This window comes from Hordeum vulgare, chromosome 2H (assembly GCF_904849725.1).
Source record: "Hordeum vulgare subsp. vulgare chromosome 2H, MorexV3_pseudomolecules_assembly, whole genome shotgun sequence".
NCBI lineage: Eukaryota > Viridiplantae > Streptophyta > Magnoliopsida > Poales > Poaceae > Hordeum > Hordeum vulgare.
In genome coordinates this window covers 1,913,066-1,927,527 of record NC_058519.1, presented here as the reverse complement: position 1 = coordinate 1,927,527, position 14,462 = coordinate 1,913,066, and the positions used below count along the sequence as shown (strand labels likewise).

The 14,462-nt window shown below is 51.2% G+C and overlaps 2 protein-coding genes across 2 annotated transcripts; both read left to right on the top strand.

Moving 5' to 3' along the window:
- The first annotated feature begins 3,409 nt into the window (after positions 1-3,409).
- On the top strand, positions 3,410-5,235 carry LOC123429016 (noroxomaritidine synthase 3-like). The gene has a single exon (XM_045113086.1). The coding sequence runs from the start codon at positions 3,483-3,485 to the stop codon at positions 5,058-5,060; it is 1,578 nt and encodes a 525-aa protein (XP_044969021.1). The 5' UTR covers positions 3,410-3,482; the 3' UTR covers positions 5,061-5,235.
- A 6,873-nt stretch (positions 5,236-12,108) lies between these two features.
- On the top strand, positions 12,109-13,884 carry LOC123429015 (noroxomaritidine synthase 2-like). The gene has a single exon (XM_045113085.1). The coding sequence runs from the start codon at positions 12,167-12,169 to the stop codon at positions 13,691-13,693; it is 1,527 nt and encodes a 508-aa protein (XP_044969020.1). The 5' UTR covers positions 12,109-12,166; the 3' UTR covers positions 13,694-13,884.
- The last annotated feature ends 578 nt before the right edge of the window (positions 13,885-14,462 follow it).

Here is a 14,462-nt window from a genome sequence, read left to right as displayed (position 1 = left end):
GCCATCAGGTCAGACCTTGTTTCCGTCTCCTTTGACTAGTTTTCTCCTTTGTGAGACCCCTCAATTGTAAGGTCGTCCGTTTATGTCCTGTGTGCACTAGTGTAAGGATTTTCGCTGGGTTTTCTGTATATTATTGGAGCAACACTCTTCCTCTTTCTTAATGAATCAAGATGGCCAATTTAGAAGAAAAAAATTAAGAAGATTGAAAAGAGGAAGAGAAAAGAAGGTAACTCCTGATTACTTGAATTTCTCTATGTACACGCATATTCAAATTCAAGCTGGTACACGGCCGCGTGCCTCGTCCCTCCAGTTTGCCGTCGCCTTGTCGCTGCTGGCCTCCACGGCCGGCAATCGAGAATTTTCGTGAATCCTGCTGCCTAGTTGGCACTCATGTGTACGACTTGGTCTTCGGCTTGACGAGGCGGGAGGAGGAGCCGTCCTCGTTGATGACGACGCCGTTGCTGCGCGTTCGCCGCCCGAGCGGGGTCTCCCGTGGCTCCGGCTTGACGGGGAGGAGCGTCGGCGACCCGCAGGAGCGGGAGCGGAAGCCAGACGGGGAGGAAGACGACGTTTCCATGCGCCTCGGCGTCTAAGAACTGTCGCGGCGGTGGGAGAAGGACGGGGCATCGGGTATTCCAAACATGGCGAGTTGTCGCCCTCAATGTGCTCGACGACGGCCTCCAACTTGCGACAGGGGACGCCCCATCATTGGCGTCGTCCCTCGGAGTTGAAGCGGCCGCGGGGTCAGCACCGTTGGTGGTGGCAAGCTGGTCGACGTGGCGGTGTTCAAAGTACGTCGTCCATAACGTGTTGTTGTCGGGGGCATACCTCGGCTGGTTCCACGAGCTCTCCGACAGCGATGACCGGATGCGCGTGATCTCCACGCGTCTGTCAGCTCCAGAGGGCGGCGGTGGCACCGAGACTCCGGCGACGCTCACCCTCCATGATCCCGCACCCGCATGTCCGATGGCGTTGGGTAGTCCGCCTCGTAGAGGAGACGGGCCTCAGACTGGTGCAGGTGGCAGCGGCCAAAGCTGTTGGCCGCCGCTCCTTCACCGGGGTACGTAGCCCTCGGCCCTTGGTGAAGAGAGGAGCGCCGATGGCGAAAGGAGCGGGGGAGAGGGGCGTCGGCGGGTGAGAAGCCTGGCGACAGGTGTGCGGCCACCAGCAAGGAAGGGATGGCTTATATATCCGCGGGCGGCCGGGTAGCGGCTAGCAGCCGTGCGAACGGGTGGCAGGAGTGGACGGGACACGTGTCGGTGCGCCGCCCGTGAGGAATCAATGGAAGGCTGACCGACAGCGCAAACTTCGCATTGATTCCCGCGAGAAACGAGGCGGTGAAGATAATGACCACGCCTAGTCATTGAATCGGCGAGTCCACACGCGTATCGTGCCAAAATCGTTTCCCCCGGCACCCCTGGGCGTCCCCAGCGCGCCAGGTTCAGACTAGGACCACCGGGGCCAAATTAGGCCTTAACCCGCCAAAAATAGGCTTCTGGGCACGGCTGGGCCTTTTTTCACGCCGGCGACCAAAAAGGACTTGGGAGCCTGTTGGGGACACGGCTGGAGATGCTCTTATGCAATCAAGTGTTCAAAGAGCATATGCACAGAGTCTTCGTTTTCCTTCGAAAGAGAAGTCTGGAACTCGTCGATAGATAAATCAAAGAGGAGCCACAGACCGAAGGCCACGCAGATCGTCGATTTCTCGCACCAAAGCGATCTGGCCAGCTAATATAATGCCGGGGCTAGGCCTGTCAGGCTACTACGCACTCAGCTTCTTTGTTTGGAACTACACGGTAAAGACCGGGACAGGGCTCCAGATCCGACCTCCCCCAAGCCGTTGTAGTGAACCTTCAACAAGAAGGCAGGCAAACGGCCATGGTCGGGGATGCGTCCTAGACAGGTGAGGTCATGCTGGAGTAGGGGTCGTGGCGGCGGGGGGGGGGGGGGGAGTCTTCGGCGGGGGCGCCCAGGGAGTTGCCGCCAGCGGGGTCTTGCAGGGGAACCGCCTACGAGAAGCATCGACTACCGGACCACCGCGCCAACGGCGAGATCCGCCCTACCGCCACCTTCCTAGGGCAGGCACGGCTTCACCGAAGCGCCCTCCGGTGACGGTGCAGCGAGGGAGGATGGAGAGAGGACGTCTAGCAGTGCAGGCTAGGGTTTTCCCCTGTGCCGCTAGAGGAGGACGACGCAAGGGTGCCCAAGGAGTCGCCACCTGCGGGGTCCTGCGGGGGAGGCCGCCCGCGAGCAACACCGACTACCGGACCAATGGACCGCCGCGCCAAGTTACCGCAAGATCCACCCCGCCGCCACCTTCCTAGGGCAGGCATGGCTTCACCGGCGCGCCTCCGATGACGGCGCAACGAGGGAGGATGGGGAATTAAGGGACGTCTGGCGGCACAGGCTAGATTTTCCCCGTGCCGTTAGAGGAGGGCGACGCGGGGGCGGGGTTGGGTAGAGGAATCGAGAGTTAACTTGAACACCTGACTTAAAAGAGGGTTACACCAAATGTGATGTCTTTTGGAGATTGAGTCTGAGTTTGATTGGGCTCAGACTGTAGAGGTTGACAATGCAGCCGCCGCAATTAATAGCTTGATAGGTTGTGGCTTGTGGATCCATATATATACTAGCCTTTCCGTATAGAGCCTGGAAGATAGCTTGTTATGCTGACGTGACGATAAAAAAATTAGTTTGTAAGCAAGGTAAACTTTTGACCAAAAACAAATAACTAAGCTTGCATCCTCGGCGAACACAAGTTGACATGTTTTTGTCATGCCTAAAATTATGGCGTACACTTGATATTTTGATCCTAATTATATTACGGTCCATAAAAATGCTAAACATACAAAGAGTTAAACATGGTTACACGCTGACTAAATTTTTTTCTTTCTAACTAACCATCCCTGTTTTCAAGGGGGTGGGACCCTCGTCTCCTTAATCTCCAATCAAACTCCATCTATTTGTAAAATTCATGTAAAGTTATGTATGTGTAATATTGCTGATTATGGCCATATTCGTTGATTAAAACTATTATTGGCGTAATGTCTCCCTTGTTTCATTCTCTTCGTACATGCTCTCCGATTCATTGGATTCCTCACAACGAATTAAGTTTGCAAGATGGCAAGTTGAAGTCGAAATCAACTTTATTCCTCCCGAAACCCTTTCGGTCTCTCAACCACCCACGTGTTTGATCGTCACCGGCTTTTCTTTCTTGCGTTAGTCATGCAGTGTGTGGCTGGCTGGGAATAGCATGTCACCAGCATGGGTGCGTGTACAATATCGATTTGCTATTCATGTTGTCTACTGCATTTAATATGTTAGAGTTTCACATGTTGGTAGTTAGTATCATCATGCTTTATATTCTCAAATTAATCATAGAAATTGTGTCTAATTACTCAACAGGGTACAATATCGATTTGCTGAATACACCTCCGACTTAAGCATGTGATATAAGTAGTCGATGAACACACGAGCACTGCATGCATCCATGTTTCTCCTTTGCTCCCTCGTCTTGTACTACCATGGATTGGTTGGTAGGTGTCGTGGTCTCCCTCCTTTGCTCCCTCGTCTTGTACTACCATCATCTCCAGTCCAAGAAAACATGCAAGGAGGAGCCGACCGAATGGCCACTAGTGGGCCATCTTTTCGGCATGATCGCTCACATGAGGAGACCGTTCTACCACGACTGGGCCACCGCCGTGCTCGCCGGCACGCGCCACAACTTCCAAGCTCATGCGGGGCTCGCCGGCGTGCGGTTCTTCGTCACCTGCGATCCGTCCAATGTGCGCCACATCTTCACCTCCAACTTCCTCAACTACCCCAAGGGCGAGGAGTTCGCCGAGATCTTTGACGTCCTGGGCCACGGCATCTTCAACGCCGATGGTGATTCCTGGCGGTGGCAACGTGCCAAGTCCCAGTTCCTCATGGCTGGCCCTCGTTTCCGCTCCTTCTCGGCACGGTGCAGCCGCGACAAGGTGGAGACGAGCCTCCTCCCTTTCCTCGCGCACGCTGCCGACGTCGACGCCCGCTGTGACCTGCACGACGTGTTCCTAAGGCTGACCTTTGACATGACCTGCAACCTCGTCTTTGGGGTCGATCCCGGATGCCTGCAGATCGGCCTCCCCGTTGTGCCCTTCGCGCGCGCCATGGACGACGTCCTGGAGAGGGTCATCCTCCGGCATGTCATCCCGCCGGCGTGCTGGAGGCTCATGTACCGGTATGAGGTCGGCCCAGAGAAGAAGATGGCCGTGGCTCGAAGGACCATCGACCGGTTCGCCGTAGACATGATCACCAAGCGCAGATCCGATCTCAAGCTCCAGGTTGAGGGCATCAGTGAATCCTCCGACATGTTGTCGTCCTTTATATTCAACGGTGATGCAAGCGACGAGTTCTTGCGTGACACCGCGGTGAACCTCCTACTCGCCGGCCGAGACACCACCGGGACGGCACTATCGTGGTTCTTCTACCTCCTATGCAAGAACCCACGCGTGGAGCAGAGGATCCTTAGCGAGCTAGCACCGATCGCGGCGACGAAGAAGCTGTCCAACTCCAACGACGACGACATGGTGGTGTTCGACGTGAGCGAGGTGAGCAGCATGGTGTACCTGCACGCGGCGTTGTGTGAGAGCCTGAGGCTCTACCCGCCCGTGCCATTCCAGCACAAGGCGGCAACGGCCGGTGACGTGCTCCCGAGCGGCCACGAGATAAAGGCAGGTGACAAGATACTCATCTACTCCTACTCAATGGGGAGGATGGAGGGCGTGTGGGGCAAGGACTGCATGGAGTTTAGGCCCGAGAGGTGGCTCACCGATGACGGAAAACTGAGGTACGAGCCGTCTTACAAGTTCATGGCCTTCAACAGCGGTCCCAGGACCTGCCTCGGCAAGGAGGTGGCCTTCACCCAGATGAAGGCTGTCGCAGCTGCCGTGCTATGGAACTTCGCCATTGAGGTCGTAGCAGGGCATGTCGTGGAGCCGAAGTTGTCCATCATACTCCACATGAAGAACGGTCTCTCGGTAGAGGTGAAGAGGAGGAAGTTTGCCGGCGTGGATGGCTAGCTACCATACACTAGCAGACACGTACATGTGATGCTAACACATATGGATAGATAAATGGTAGTAGGTTACAGTTGGGCCTGTGGATTTGAAATATGTCTAGATAAGGTATGGTGACGTGTTCGAGTAAGACAATTGTGTTTTAGGCCTCTTATACAACGTGAGGGTTGACACTGCACGTAACCTATGCCAGCATATATATAATAGCACAGATACACAAAGGAGTGGGCTATGTGCGGCGGCACCCAGGTGAATGTGTGTGGTATTGTGTCGATGTAACGAGGAGGAACATAAAAGTCATGCCCTAGGATGTAGCTATGTTGGTGAGCCATGTTAACAAATTTCGGTGTCGTGCCTCATGCGATTGTTTGTTCCTCGAATGATCGACTATGAGCCTTGGATTATAGGTTGTTTGAAGGTTGTGGACTGTTGATTTGTATAATTATAAAGGGAAATCTATTGTCGTAATAGTTACTTCGATCTCCCTTCCCACCCTTTCTCCGCTCAATAGAAAGACCAGGAAAACCCGTCACACGGCCTGTCCCATCTCATTAGAAAAAGGCAAAAGAAAGTAGAAGAATAGAGACCCACGAACACACGTCCCACACAACTACCTCATCTCCCCAATCCCACCGCTACCGATCTCGTCTCCTCTCAGATTTTTCGGCGGTAGGATCCAGTCCCATCAAGAAATTCTACACTCCTCGCTCTCATTTGGATATATCGCATCCCTACTTCCTGTCCGTAGGTAAGTTTGGTGGCAGGGCAGAAGGAGTGCTCGTAAGCAGCACGATTGGACGTTATCCATTGGGTCGGGACGGGTTCCTCACAACCTAGGTGAACTGTGGCAAATTGAGTTTTTGACATCACCGAGGAGCTGGACATTGATAAACTTGTACCTTGGAGAAAGAGTGGATGGCATCGGATTTTGATGTGGTCTTTCCTCAGACTTTGACCTTGCGGGTGTTTACTTGGAGTTTGATATCGATAAACTTGCGGATGGCATTGGATTTTGATGTGGTGTTCAAGGAAATTGCAGGACGCGTATTGGCGTTTTTTCAAAAAGAAGGCATCGCCCCGGCCTCTGCATCCAGTGATGCATGCAACCATTTTATTAAGTACGAAATAGTCTGAAAGAAATACAAAGAAGTCCGAAAAGCCGAAGAAAAATAAAATGAGAAGGAGTTACAAGACGATCATAACGCCAACATTGATGATAACAATCGGTATAAATGCCTATGGTCCTATCCTATGAGCAATGCCGTCGTCCATATCGGTTAAAGATAAGTTGAGCTACCATCTTTCATCGGACACACCCAGTAACCAAAGGCTCCCTGGTTTCCACAGAAGTGAGTAAGGACCACATGCGGATCAAGGCAGTAGCCCTGAAGATGACCTGCAAAAAATTAATATAGTGTTGTCTGTTAAAAACTAGATCATTTCTGTAGTTCCATATAGCCCACATAAGAGCACAAGTCCCAACTCGAATTAGTTTGGCGTAAAGTACATTAACCCCATCCAACCACGTCCCAAATAACATGTTAATGCTAGTAGGCGGGGCAATGTTAAAAGTAATTTGGATTGAGCACCATAAGAGTTTAGCCATAGGGCAGTCCAGAAAGAGGTGCTTAATCGTCTCATGCGTCTGACAGAAGCTACATCTTCTATTTCCTTTCCAGTGTCTTTTAGCCAAGTTATCCTTAGTTAAAACAACTCCTTAATGAACAAACCACATGAAGATTTTTATCTTAAGGGGAACTTTGACCTTCCATATATTCATGGACTTTGGAATAGGTGACGTATCAATAATATGGTCATACATCGATTTCACTGAGAAAGTATCATTGGTGGTCAACCTCCAACGAATACTATCAGGAAAATTAGACAGGGTAATATTCATTAGCCTTCTGACTAGATGTAACCATCTAACCCATCTATTTCCGATCAAGGCTCTACGAAACTGAATGTTAAGAGGAGTCTCTCGTAATACTGCCGCAACGGATGCCTGTTTGCGTTGTGCAATATTATAGAGTTGCGGATACTGAAGAGCCAAGGGCTCTTCTCCTAACCAAGTATCCTCCCAGAATTTAGTACTTTCACCATTGCCTATGATGAATCTAGTCCTGTTAAAGAAAGCAGCCTTTGTCCTCATGAGACCCTTCCACAAAGGTGAATTGTCAGGTCTCACAGTGACCTGAGCTAAGGTCTTTTACTGTAGATACTTGTTCTTTAGAATGTGTATCTACATTCCTTGTGATTCGACAGACGAATAGTCACTTGCTAAGCAGACACAGACACCTGTTCTTAACCTTTTGCATGTAGCCACTTGCATGTTGACGTAAAATGGTTGTACAACAACAGAACCCGGCACGTGGAGCAGTTCATGAACGAGGTGGCGATCCTGTCGTGGCTGCCCCACCCGAACCATGTCATCTTTTACCGGGACATGTCGAGCTGCAGCAAGGAGTATGTGCCCAATGGCTGCCCTGCCACATGTAGAGGCAGCAGCAGCAAGGAGAGAGTACATGTAGAGGCTGCAGCAAGGAGTATGTGCCCAACGGCACCGTGGCCGACCACCTACATGACCAGCGCATGGCATAGCGGGTATTGTTCGCTCCACCTCAACATTGCTTTCGAGGCAGATGTGGCCTTTGGTGCACCGTGTAGTGAAGACCACCACAATCGTCCTTGATGTCGACTTCGACATCAAGGTGGCCGACTTCGGCCTCTACATCTACTCTCTCCGCCTCATCATATAAGAATGTTGTTGACACTAATAAAAGAATGTTTTTAACACAAATGTTTTTCAATAAAGGACCTAGAAGAAGCGGCTTACATTCTAGGCATTAAGATCTATAGGGATAGATCGAGGCTTTGGTAGGACTTTCACAAAGCACATACCTTGATAAAGTTTGAAGAAGTTCAAAATGAAACAGTTCAAGAAGGGATTCTTGCCAGTATTACAAGGTATAAAGTTGAGTAAGACTCGGTGACCAGTAACTGCAGAAGATAGAGAAAAGATGAGTATCGTCCCCTATGCGTCAGCCGTAGGGTCTATCATGTATGCAATGTTGTGCACTAGACCGAACGTTAGCCTGGCCATAAGTATGGCAGGTAGGTTTCAAAGTAATCCAGGAATGGATCACTGGACGGCGGTCAATAATATTCTGAAGTACCTGAAAATGACTAAGGAAATGTTTCTCGTTTATGGAGGTGACGAAGAGCTCGTCGTAAAGGTTACGTCGACGCAAGCTTTGACACTGATCCGGATGACTCTAAGTCTCAAACCGAATACGTATTTATTCTTAATGAGGGTGCGGTAAGCTGGTGCAGTTCCAAGCAAAGCGTCGTAGCAGATTCTACATGTAAAGCGGAGTACATAGCTGCCTGTGAGGCAGTTAAGGAGGGTGTCTGGATGAAGCAGTTCATGATGGATCTTGGAGTTGTGCCGAGCGCACTAAATTCAATAGCTCTGTTCTGTGACAACACTGGTGCCCTTGCTTTAGCAAAGGAACCAAGGTTTCACAAGAAGACCAAACACATCAAACGACGCTTCAACCTCATCCGCGACTATGTCGAAGGAGAGGACGTAAATATTTGCAAAGTGCACACGGATCTGAATGTAGCAGATCCGCTGACTAAACCTCTTCCATGAGCGAAGCATGATCAATACCAGAACTGTATGGGTGTTAGATCCATTCCAATGTAAATCGCATAGCGATGCGAGACTAAATTATTGACTCTAGTGCAAGTGGTAGACTGTTGGAAATACGCCCTAGAGTCCATGATAAAATAGTTATTATTATATTTCCTGTTTCAAGATAATCGTTTATTATCCATGCTATAATTGTATTGAATGAAAGCATTGATACATGTGTGAATATATAGACAAAACAATGTTCCTAGCAAGCCTCTAGTTGGCTAGCCAGTTGATCAAGGATGGTTAAGGTTTTCTGATCATATGTAAGTGTTGTCTCTTGATAACTGGATCACGTCATTAGGAGAATCATGTGATGGACTAGACCCAAACTATGAACGTAGCATGTGATAGTGTCATTTTGTTGCTATTGTTTTCTGCGTGTCAAGTATTCATTTCTATGACCATGAGATCACGTAACTCACTGACATCGGAGGAATACCTTGTGTGTATCAAATGTCACAACGTTACTGGGGTACTATAAAGATGCTCTACAGGTATCTCCGAAGGTGTCCGTTGAGTTAGCATGGATCAAGACTAGGGTTTGTCACTCCGTGTGATGGAGAGGTATCTTGGGCCCACTCGGTAATACAACATCACATACAAGCCTTGCAAGCAATGTGACTCAAGTGTAAGCCACGGGATCTTTTATTACGGAACGAGTAAAGAGACTTGCCGGTAACGAGATTGAAATAGGTATAGCGATACCGACGATCAAATCTCGGACAAGTAACATACCGAAGGACAAAGGGAATGATAGAGATTATCTGAATCCTTGGCGCTGAGGTTCAATCGATAATATCTTCATAGAATATGTAGGATCCAATATGGACATCCAGGTTCCGCTATTGGATATTGACCGAGGAGTGTCTCGGGTCATGTCTACATAGTTCTCGAACCCGCAGGGTCTGCACACTTAAGGTTCGATGATGTTTTAGTATAGTTGAGTTATATGTGTTGGTGACCGAAGGTTGTTCGGAGTCCCGGATGAGATCACGGACGTCACGAGGGTTTTTGGAATGGTCCGGAAATGATGATTGATATATATGATGGTTTCATTTGGTCACATAAAAGATTTAGGGCATTACCGGCAGTGTACCGGAAGTGATGAATGGGTTCAGGGTATTCACCGGGAGGGGCCCACCCACCCGGGAGTTAGCCCAGTAACCCTGGGGTGGCGCACCAGCCCTTAATGGGCTGGTGAGGCCAGCCCAAGAGGGCTATGGCGCCACAAGAGAAAAATATCAAAGGAAAAGAAAAAGAAAAAACAAGGAAAGAGGGAGGTGGGAAGGAAGGAGTGGACTCCTTCCCCCAAACCGAATTGGGGTGGGAGTCCACTTCCTCCCAATCGGCCGGCGCCCTTGGGGATCCCTTGAGCCCCAAGGCTAGCCCCTCCCCTCCTCCTATATATAATGGTGGTTTTAGGGCTTTTGAGACACAACTTTTGCCACGTGCAACTCAAACCTATACCACGTAGTTCTTCTTCTAGATCGGATTTCTATAGAGCTCGGGCGGAGCCCTGCAGGAGTAGATCATCATCACCATCGGCACGTCGTCACGCTGCTGGAGAACTCATCTACTTATCCATCTCTCTTGCTGGATCAGGAAGGCCGAGATCGTCATCGAGCTGTACGTGTGCTAAACGCGGAGGTGCCGTCCGTTCGGCGCTAGATCGGAACGGATCGTGGGACGGATCGTGGGACGACTCTGATTTGAATCACGAAGCTTTACCACTACATCAACCGAGTTTCTTAACGCTCCCCGCTTCGCGATCTACAAGGGTATGTGGATCCAATCTCCCTCTCGTGGATGAACATCACCATGATAGGTCTTCGTGTGCGTAGGATTTTTTGTTTCCCATGCAACGTTCCCCAACAGATATCGGCGGCATGGCGCTGTGGGGACTCGGCATCCGATGCATGGAGATAGACTCGCGCAGGAGGAGGTAGATGTATGGCGTCATGGTGACATCGATGGGAGAGTGGCTACACAAGGTAGAAGCCTCAATATTTGCTCTGAAGATGGACCGGTGGAAGATGACGGCGACAGCACACGAGTGCGTCAGATCGGTTGTGTGCCCTAGACCCGGTATGTGGCAGATGGCTAGACCGGCTCTGCTAGGGCTTCCGGCTTTTGATGTTAGGCTTAGGTAAGCGGTCTGCATATGTGGCCCAGCTAGCACCCCTTCATCATATGGATAGGAGTAGCGACAGATGTTGCGAAGATGACGGATTCAGACATATTGTTGTAACACTTTGTAGGGTCCTCTAGAATAATCAGTAAAATGACCGCATGCATCTACCAGATGCACAGGCCGGGGGTCATTTTCCTTTTCTAAAAAAAATAACGTAGATGCAGTGGCAGATCTAAGGGTGGGTTGTTGGGGGCCATGACCTCCACAAAAAAATTGTAGATTTACTTTTACTAGTGCATATGTATAGTCAGTCTTGTGCTGTTCAACCATCATTGCCCAAGCTTGCCCTTGGTCAAATTCTCTTAAATCCTCTTCAATCCCCTTCTGATAGGGATTAACCGAAGAAGGCCTAAAGTATTTCAGTGCTTGGTACAAGTCAACATTCTTTTTCAAATAATTTGGGTTGCATACCACATGGTGGTTGGTACAGACACAGTTCGACATAACTGCACTTGATTGGGTTGGATGTATATTGGTTTCAGCACAGCTAGGCTGATCGTAATGAAGCTCCTGTTGGTTTGGTTGGTTGTGATTATTGTACTGCTAGAGGTCAGGTAGAGGTCCATTTAATTTTATATCGATCTCTTGCCTGTTCAGATCAGGTAAAGTAAGTACTACGCTTTATTTGATCTCTTGCCTGTTCCTTCTAAAAACAAGTTCATCATACTGTTTAGGGATATAGGGAAATTAATTATTTGATATCACTGGGAGTGCATACTCCCACCTCAACCACCGTCGATCTTGATCGTACTGTGCATACCACCTTTTTGTTTTGCGGGGTTAAAACAGATTTCATTGCTTGAGCTGGAAAGAAGATCCTCATCCAAACAAAGTTGAGGTACATCAGCAAGGCCAGACGGAAGCCAAAGTACTGTCCAAACGAAGCTAATCTCGGACTAACAACATTTTGGTGCCTACTAATATATATGAGCAGTATGGTTGAGCTATCCCTTTCACCTAGAAGTAACCTGGCTTCATTGATCAACATCGGTTCATTGATAAATTAGTTGAACAGATTACACCTGTCTGAATAAATTTGAAGGCGATTTGTTGATGACTATGTCTGAACCACCGTACCTCTGGTGGTGTTTGTGTTGTCAGATCGGCCTAGTTGATTAAGCATGTGATATAAATACCCGATGAATGCATGAGCAAATTACAGTAGTAGCTTGCATGAATGCATGCATGCGTGCATAAAGCATAATTCTCTACTAGAGCATGGAGCACTGGTACTGGTTTGTAGGACTTGTTTGCTGCTTCCTCTCGTACTACCGTCGTCTCCAGTCCAAGAAAACAACCAAGGAGGAGCCGACGGAATGGCCGCTGCTTGGCCATCTCTTATCCACGCTCGCCAACGTCTCCAACTTGCACGACTGGGCCACCGGCGTCCTGGCTACCACGCGCTACAACTTCGCAGCTCACATGGGGCTCACCGGCGTCCGCTTCTTCCTTACCTGCGACCCATCCAATGTGCGCCACATCTTCATCTCCAACTCCATCAACTACCCAAGGGGCGAGGAATATGCCGACATCTTCGACGTCCTGGGCGACGGGATCTTCAACGCCGACGGCGAGTCCTGGCGGCGGCAGCGTGCCAAGTCCCAGCTCATCATGGCCAGCCCTCGTTTCCGCTCCTTCTCCGCACGGTGCACCCGCGACAAGGTGGAGAGGAGCCTCCTCCCTTTCTTGGCGCACGCTGCCGACGTTGGCGCCCGTTGTGACCTGCACGACGTGCTCCTCAGGCTCATGTTCGACATGACATGCAACCTCGTCTTCGGGGTCGACCCCGGCTGCCTGCAGATCGGCCTCCCTTCCCTGCCCTTGGCACGCGCCATGGACGACGTGCTGGAGACGCTCTTCCTCCGGCACGTCATCCCACCGGCGTGCTGGAGGCTCATGTACAGGTATGGGTTTGGCCCGGAGAAGAAGATGGCCGTGGCTCGTAGGATCATCGACCGGTTCGCCGCGGACACCATCGTGAAACGCAGGTACTCCGGTCACAAGCTCCGCGGCGAGGGCATCACCGAATCCTCCGACATACTGTCCTTCTTTATATGCAACGACGACGCAAGCGAACACAGCGACGAGTTCTTGCGTGACACCGCGGTGAACCTCCTGTTTGCCGGCCGGGACACCACCGGCGCCGTGTTATCGTGGTTTTTCTACCTCCTGTGCGAGAACCCGCGCGTCGAGCAGATGATCCTCGACGAGCTAGCGCCGATCGCTGCAAGGAAGAAGGTTGACGACATGGTGGTGTTGGACGCGAGCGAGCTGAGCAGCATGGTGTACCTGCACGCGGCGCTGTGCGAGTGCCTCAGGCTTTACCCGTCCGTGCCCATCACGCACAAGGCGGCAACACACAACGACGTGCTCCCCAGCGGTCACGAGATAAAGGCCGGCGACAAGATACTTGTCTACTCCTATTCTATGGGCAGGATGGAGGGCGTGTGGGGCAAGGACTGCATGGAGTTCAGCCCGGAGAGGTGGATCACCGACGACGGGAAGCTGAGGCACCAGCCGCCCTACAAGTTCATCGCCTTCAACGCCGGTCCCAGAACCTGCCTCGGCAAGGAGGTAGCTTTCACGCAGATGAAGACTGTCGCCGCCACCGTGCTGTGGAACTTCACCCTCGAGACCGTGCCGGGGCACACCGTGAAGCCCAAGCTGTCCATCGTACTCCACATGAAGAACGGGCTGGCGGTGACAGTGAAGAGGAGGAACTTCTTCACAGCCAAGCCTGGCTAGCTAGCATACATAAGACATATGTACATGTGATGTGTGACCACAATACCTATATGTAAGTTGACTGGATTTGTAATTTTGGGTAAGTCGATTAATTAATTAGAAGGAGAATCTGTTAAACAAGTATGAAAGCTTGAAGAAGGAGAAAGAATTATGGCCAAATGATATTAGAAAGAAATAATATTTTCACACACGCACTGCCACTCAGGAAGGTTGGGCACTTAGAGCATCTCCAACAGCCGCGCTCCGTAAAAAAGACTGTATTTAGCACGCGCGACGCGGCGGCAGCTCCAGCGCGCGCGCCATTTCCAATTGAGCGCGATGGCCGAAACGCAATCCCGCGCCCATTATTTGCTGCGCCGGCTCCCGCGCGCGCGACTCTCCCGCGCTCGCTCCTTCTTTCTTATGCGCTCTCTCCTGCTATCTCCTGCGTTGTGCACTCTCTGTGCTCGCTCTGCACTCTCGCGACCGCCCCATCCGACCGCGCCGCCACCGCCGCTCGCGCCACCGTTCGGCGCTGCACCGGCCTATCCCGAGCCGCCGTCGCCGCCCGCGCCCGCCGGCGCTTCCCCGGCCTGTCTCTGCTGCGGCCGCCGCCCGCCCCCCCCCGTTCAGGCGCTTCCCCGGTCTCCCCGCGCCGCCGCGCTTCCGCCCCACCCCTCCTAGTCCGGCCGGCCCTCGCGCGCCTCCGACGTCCGAGGAACAGCGCCCCACCGCTCGCTGGCGCGCCGCGCCCGCAAGGTGTTCGACAAAACGCCTACAAGGTATGTAT